Source organism: Marmota monax, unplaced genomic scaffold (assembly GCF_021218885.2).
Source record: "Marmota monax isolate L192 unplaced genomic scaffold, Marmota_monax_Labrador192_F-V1.1 WCK01_AAM20220418_F8-fsc00068, whole genome shotgun sequence".
NCBI lineage: Eukaryota > Metazoa > Chordata > Mammalia > Rodentia > Sciuridae > Marmota > Marmota monax.
Window position 1 is genome coordinate 5,511,675 of NW_026692352.1, and position 7,010 is coordinate 5,518,684.

Sequence of the window (7,010 nt, forward strand, 5' to 3'; positions counted from 1 at the left end):
GAAGGGGGGCAGAGAGAAAGGGGGGGCAGCGGGAAGGCAACCAGGATAAAGGAACCTGCATTACAGGACAAGACAGCATCACACCTACAAGGACCCCCACTTCCTAGTTAGGCAAATTAAGGCCTGAACTGGTGCAGTCAAGTTCAAGGTCATATATGAAAGTGAGGACACCAACTTGGGAAACTCACAGTACATTGTCCCCCTCTCTGACCTACATCCCTAAAAAGCCAAGGAGCACAGGATGAAAAGGTTCTCTGTCCATACACACATGCTTTTTCTTTCAGACAGGGAAACTAAGATCTGGAAAAGCAGAGATTTGCCCAAGGACTTGAGTAATCTGGAGCCTGATGGGGAAGGGACTACCTATTGAGTGATCTCAGAAAAGTCACCAAACTTCTCTGTGCTTCCTACAAAGGCTCAGTGGCACTCACAGAAATCAAGATCCTTGCAAGGAGAAAGGGGGCTCAGATGAAGGACCTTGATGCTCACAGGGGGGACAATACCTTGGAAGGCTCAAAGAGGAATTCTGGGATCTAGTGGAGACAAAAGAAAATTAAGAATTGAGGTCCAGTGTGGCTGTAAATGGGAATTCTTGTGTGGGTCCAGGGCAGTCAGTCACTTTGCCTGGGTGTCATGGGGTCTCACTGCCCTTAGTCCTGAGGAAAGCCTGCAAGCCAGAGCTTTGCCCAAGGTCCCTAGTCATACTCCAGGGAGAGAGGCAGCCTCGGACAGGGAGGACTGCTGCGCAAAGGAGATGGGCAGGAAACCTGAGCTCTTGTCAGGCTCAGCGCCCAGACAGCTGTGCAACCTGGAGGAAGCACTTAACCTTTCTGGGACTGTCACCTGGTGTGAAGTATAGATGGGGGATCCTCACCAAGCTGGCCTCACAGAGATGGGAGGATCAAGCCAAAGTTTTAAAAGCCATTATTTCATTCAGCAAATGTTCTAAGGTGCCTTCTCAGTGCTGAGCCCTCAGCTGTGTCCTGACAATACAGGAAATCAGATCAGTCTTGAGTCCCAGCTGAGGAAAGCTAAGGAGCTCAGAAAAGTCCCAGTACCCTGACCACTAAACAAAGTTCAAAGAGGAAGAAGGGAGCCTGGAGGGCTTCCTGCAAGGGGCAGAAATTATGCTGAGCCCAGAGGGACTGAATGGGCTAGAACTGAAGGAGCACAGTCAAGGGGAGCAATCCAGGTGGGCAAAGAGTCCAAGAAAAGATACTTCCATTAGATGCAGCAGAGAATAAACACAGTCTGAAACTCAACTGGCTACACATTTATTGAATACCTATTGCATACTCAACACTGACAACTCCAAGATGGAGAGGACTGTTCTTCCAGAGAATAGAACATTTCCCTACTTGAACAACACAGAGCACATTTGCTCTGTTCTCTGGCACCTGATGATTCTAAGTTCTTCCTGGGCCTCAATCAAGGTTGCCTGCTGCCCTGAAGCACCTTTGGCAACGTGGGGCAGGGCGGGGGTGTACCCTCTTTTGTGCTAGCCCCTATTACTGGAAATAGAGTCATGCAGAAGACTCAGTACCCCTGCCTCCCAGGAGATGTCAGAGCTGGGGCCTGTAGCTGATGTGGGCCAGGACTGAGAGGAGTGCAACAGCTGAGGGCTCTCAGAACTTATGCTCATGTGAGAAAAGACACTATCAGCCTGTGCTCCCCACAGACCAAGGGCACAGTACAGGGCAGGAGTGGGCTCCTAGTGCTGGGCAGTCTCTGGATACATGTGCTTGCATCATGGGTTTATAAGCCTGCCCCTCTGAGAGTGCACCTGGGAACCTGCATGTGCTCAGCAGGGTGCCTACTCAAGCATGTATGTGCTTATGAAACTACAGACACAAAATAAGATGCACTCAAATCTCTCTCTCTCTCTACATGCACATGTATGAATGAGTGTGCATGTATTGCATGAAACACATATGAGCCTGCCTGGAACTATGCATAAGCTTGACAAGCCTTTCCATACATGTGAGTGCATATCTAAGTAAACATGAGTCTGTATGTTCACATGTGGACACACCTAGGTCTGTTCATGTTGAGCTTGCCTTTACATGTATAAGCACATGTGTATGTACAACCTCACGTGTGTCTGTACAGACATGCCCAACTCTACATGTGCAAGTCCAGTGCATCCTGGTATGTGCAATTGTCCTCTGCTAGTAACTGGAAGATCTATAATGGGGATAGAGAAGAGAAGACTCAGGGGAAGGGAGGACTGGGGAAACCCCAGTATCACCAGCCTTGGTCCTTAATGTTGTTCCCTGTCTGAGACCCAGGCCACTGCAGGGTCTGTGTCTTCCCCTTAAGTGGTTTCGATCGGTTGGTCGATCTGTTATATATAACCTCAGAGAAGTCAACCCGACAACCACTCCCAATTCAAAAGAAAGAGACTGACTGACTGTTTCTTTCGGGGTGGGGGGGAGGCTCTCTCCCAACAAGCTTCCCTGATACTCGAATGGCCTGCAGATCAAATGTCAGCTTCTCCAACCTGAATAATTCATGCTAAGGCCAGGAATGCTCCTTCTCAGGAGCCTGTCTCTTTAAATCAAGTCTGGAGCTTCCCAGTTCTGCAAAAAAATAAATAAGTAAAATCCAGAACAAAACAAACCTATAAACAGCTCAGCCCCCACCTCAGCCCTGGTCCCCTCAGACACCCCACTCTATGCTGCAAAATCCATTCTCTTGGCCTCTGGAGCCTCCGACACATACCTCCATTCACCACTGACAGGTGGGGAAGCCTGAAGAAGAGGCAGGCTGTCCTGGGGGTGCCCAGGTGCTGGGACAGGGAGGAAAAGCAAAGAGCTGAATCACTCCATCTATCCCGTCCCTGTGCCTAGGAGAGTGCTTGGGAGGGTTCCAGGGAACCAGATGGGAGAGGGCAGAGCAGATAGAGTTGGGGGCGATGGGGCTGGGGTGCCACAGACTTTCCAAAGGCGTGGGACAGGGTCAAACAAAGGCTGGTGGTACAGGACCTGCAAGGGTGGGGACACAGATGTGCCTAATGGAACTGGGGTCGCAGAACCAGTGGCTGAGACTGGGGATTTTCCAGTCCTCTCCCTCCTAGCACAGCCCCTTTCCCCGATCAAAGAGATGAGGAAGAGGTTGGAAAACGAGTAACTTTCTCAGACCACCCTTCATCCCGGTCTCCTCTTGCAGGGGCAGCGCTAAAAGTCCGTTTCCCACATTCTCTTCAGTGAAGACCCACCTGACAGCTGGCCCCGGCCGGCCCCGCCCCACACGTGCCACAGAGGGAGGAGGAATGAACCAGCTTATAAGTGGGGGATGGGGGGAAGGGAGGAAGCAAGTCAGAGCCTCGGGGAGCCAAACTTCTCAGCAGCTCTGAGGCTGACGAGCGGGGAGCGAGAGCGCAGCAGCCGAAACCCTGAGTCTCCGGAGCCTCCCACCCCGCCTCCCTCGGCTAGGAGGGCCCTGAGACAACGCTGGGGGCGGACGAGGCGGCCAGGAGGCGGGGAGGGGGAGGCAAACCCTGCCCACTCGGCTCCGAGCCCAGAACGGCCGCGGAAGTCGGAGGCCGGCGCGCAGGGCAAGGAGGGCACCAGGGGCGGGGGGCTTTGCTCCCCGCCTGACCCCTCTCACCCCCAGCGAGGAAAGTGAAGATTCCTTGGACTTTAGATAGAGGCAGCGGACAGACCGACCAAGACTGCTAGCCGCTCCAGGTCAAGGACTTGCCCCACCCGTGTTACCCCCAGGCGCTCCCAACTCACTGGTGAGCGCGGCGGCCCGGGCGCTGAATGCCGGGGCGGCCGCGATGGCCCCGCGTGCGGGACAGCCGGGGCTCTGGGGGCCGCTGCTGCCGGGACTGCTGCTCGTGGCGGCGGCCTTGAGCCGACCCGCCGCGCCCTGTCCCTTCCAGTGCTACTGCTTCGGCGGCCCCAAGCTGCTGTTGCGCTGCGCGTCGGGCGCAGAGCTTCGGCAGCCGCCGCGGGATGTGCCGCCCGACGCGCGCAATCTCACCATCGTGGGCGCCAACCTGACGGTGCTGCGCGCGGCCGCCTTCGCCGGCGGGGACGCGGACGGGGAGGAGGCGGTGGAGACCAGCGTGCGCCTGCCGTTCCTCACTGCGCTGCGCCTCACGCACAACAACATCGAAGTACTGGAGGACGGCGCCTTCGACGGGCTGCCCAGCCTGGCGGCGCTGGACCTGAGCCACAACCCGCTGCGCGCCCTGGGCAGCGGAGCCTTCCGCGGGCTGCCAGCGCTGCGCTCGCTACAGCTCAACCACGCGCTAGCGCGGGGAGGCCCCGCACTGCTGGACGCGCTGGACGCCGCGCTCGCTCCGTTGGCCGAGCTGCGCCTCCTGGGCCTGTCGGGCAACGCGCTGAGCCGCCTGCCGCCCGCCGCGCTGCGCCTGCCGCGCCTCGAGCAGCTGGACGCGCATCTCAATGCGTTGGCCGGCCTGGGCCCCGACGAGCTGCGTGCGCTCGAGCGCGATGGCGGCCTGCCCGAGCCGCGACTGCTACTCGCCGACAACCCTCTGCGCTGCGGTTGCGCTGCGCGCCCCCTGCTGGCCTGGCTGCGCAACGCCACGGAGCGCGTACCCGACGCGCGCCGCCTGCGCTGCGCCACCCCACGGGCGCTGCTGGACCGGCCTCTGCTGGACCTGGACGAGGCGCGACTACGCTGCGCAGATGGCGACGCCGACGGTCGTGGCGAAGAGGTGGATGTCACTGGCCCGGAGCTGGAAGCCTCTTACGTCTTCTTTGGGCTGGTGCTGGCACTCATCGGCCTCATCTTCCTCATGGTGCTCTACCTAAACCGCCGCGGCATCCAGCGCTGGATGCGCAACTTGCGCGAGGCCTGCCGGGACCAGATGGAGGGCTACCACTACCGCTATGAGCAGGACGCCGACCCGCGTCGCGCACCTGCCACGTCTGCCCCTGCGGGCTCCCGCGCCACTTCACCTGGCTCAGGCCTCTGAGCTTCACTGCCTGGGCGTTGAAGGCTGCCCCTCCCTCGCCTGAAGCCTTGGAGATGAGACACCCGCAAGCTTGGATCTCTTTGCTCCATACCAGCCGGAGACCTTTGTATCTTGACATCCCTCCCACTCAGAAGCTCCAAGCTGTACCCTCTCTCCCTGGCCTCTGAGAGTTCCCACAGCCAAGGCCAAGAGACACCCCATCTGATTCCAGAAACTGTACTCACCCACCTCGGGCTCTGAAAGTCCCTCCCGCTTTCTGGCCTCTCCTGGAGACCCTGTCCTTCAATCCAAAAGCTCTGAGACTGACTCCGAAACTCTGCTTGGGCCCCTGCACCCTAGGCTGCACTGAACCATCTTCCACTCAGAGCCCTTTGTCCTCCCTCTCAGGGCTCAGGGGCCATCATATTCCCTTCTGGTCTCAGAAGCAGCGCACTTCCATTAGGATTTTGTGAACTTTGAGCCCTTTATCCCAATCTAGAGCTCTAAGCCCTCTATCGAGCTTGGAGACCTTCATCATTGGGTCCCTATGGGTTGGCCATTCCCTCCCAATCCTAGGCCCGGACTTAGGGCTCCGCTTCCAGTCTGTCTCTCCCTTTCCAGGGACAAGCACACCCCCATTCTGGCCTTAGGGTGGATTCCATCCTCAGCCTTTCACACCAGGGCTCTGATCCTCCAATACTCAGAGCTTGCTCCCAATCTTAACCTCTCAGCCCTCCACCCGACTGTTTCGATCCCCTACCTAAATCTTAGGCTCTCTATTCCCTGGATTCCCATCACTTGCATTTATACCCACCCCTGGCATTCACTGGTCAGGGCCCAAGGAATCCACCCCTGGGATACGCCACCCCCTTTTCTCCTAGAATGAGCTCTCTGGTCCTTCCTGCAGGAAAGTGCAGGAAGGAGTGAAGGGATGATGGCACCCAAGAACCAGGACCACTAGGCCGTGGAGGCTCCAGAGTTGGGAGGGGAAGGGAGCTGCTCCATGCTGCCTCCCACCCACTGTGGCTTTTCTCCTTTGGGGACTCTTTGCTACCACCCACCCCACCCTGAATGCCTTCCTGAAGAGGATGGGGGTCTGGCCTCCTGTCCCAGACACAGCTCTCCTGTTCGGGGTCAGAGCCTCAGCGCCCTGCCTTCTGCATGATCCCAAAGCACAATTGGTGAGTGGGGAGGGGGCTGCCTCTCCCTGACTCCCACTCCCTGGGTCAGACAGAATGGCTGGCCTGTGCTGCCTCTGCACACAGGAAATCCCCCTCCTTTAATATATTGGCTTGAGACCTGCCCTCCCACCCCTCACCCAAGAAATCTGGACCTCCCTTGGGCAGTTTTCTATAAAGTCTGCAATAATCTCAGATACTGTGCTCTTGTAAGTGGTGCTGTGTCATTCCTGCTGACCTTGGGGCATTGATGGGGGTGGGAGGTGACATGTGGGAGGGCATTTTGGGCCTCCCTAAAGTAGGGCAGTGACCCTTGGGAATGTGAAAGAAGAAATGGGCTGTGATTGTACATAGAGGGTTGAGGTTAGACCCAAGGTGGGACCTCCCATTGGGATAACATTGATCTCCAAACAAGTTTGCTTTTTTTGCTCTGAAATGGGGATATCCACAGCCAGGTTGGGATCCTACACTTCCTCTACATCCTCTTCCTCTTTTATTTCCCCTCACTTTGGAGGATGAAGGAAAGTGTATTTGGACTAATCAACACTAGCCTCAGCTGAAGCTCTTGAGGAGGAAATCCAGCTGTGAAGAAGAGGAGTCTGCTGCTTTGGAATCACCCCCTTGGATGGGTTTCCTGATACTCCTGGGTCATGCCACACCCTCCTGGCTGGCTGGGCAAGAGAGGCTGAGAGAAGCAGCAGTCTAGAGGTGGGGTGTAGGTAAAATGACCGCCTGAGATATGTGGAGAAAGGAGACAGGAAAGGGGCTTGTCTCCCACCTCAAGGTCATCAGACTGAGTTATTTTGCATTCAAAGTCACAGAAACCTAGAACCATGGGGCAGAAGTCTAGAATTCTGGCATGTTAGAATCTCATCCACTGGTCAGGGTCCAGGCATATATTC

The 7,010-nt window shown here is 56.6% G+C and overlaps 1 protein-coding gene across 1 annotated transcript; it reads left to right on the forward strand.

Annotated features, from left to right (window-relative positions):
- The first annotated feature begins 3,329 nt into the window (after positions 1 to 3,329).
- Tpbgl (trophoblast glycoprotein like) lies at positions 3,330 to 6,303 on the forward strand. Its single transcript, XM_046442160.2, has one exon. The coding sequence runs from the start codon at positions 3,782 to 3,784 to the stop codon at positions 4,949 to 4,951; it is 1,170 nt and encodes a 389-aa protein (XP_046298116.1). The 5' UTR covers positions 3,330 to 3,781; the 3' UTR covers positions 4,952 to 6,303.
- The last annotated feature ends 707 nt before the right edge of the window (positions 6,304 to 7,010 follow it).

Bases quoted from the DNA above. Each gene is read 5' to 3' on its own strand.
- Tpbgl (XM_046442160.2), top strand. From the start codon at position 3,782: ATGGCCCCGCGTGCGGGACAGCCGGGGCTCTGGGGGCCGCTGCTGCCG.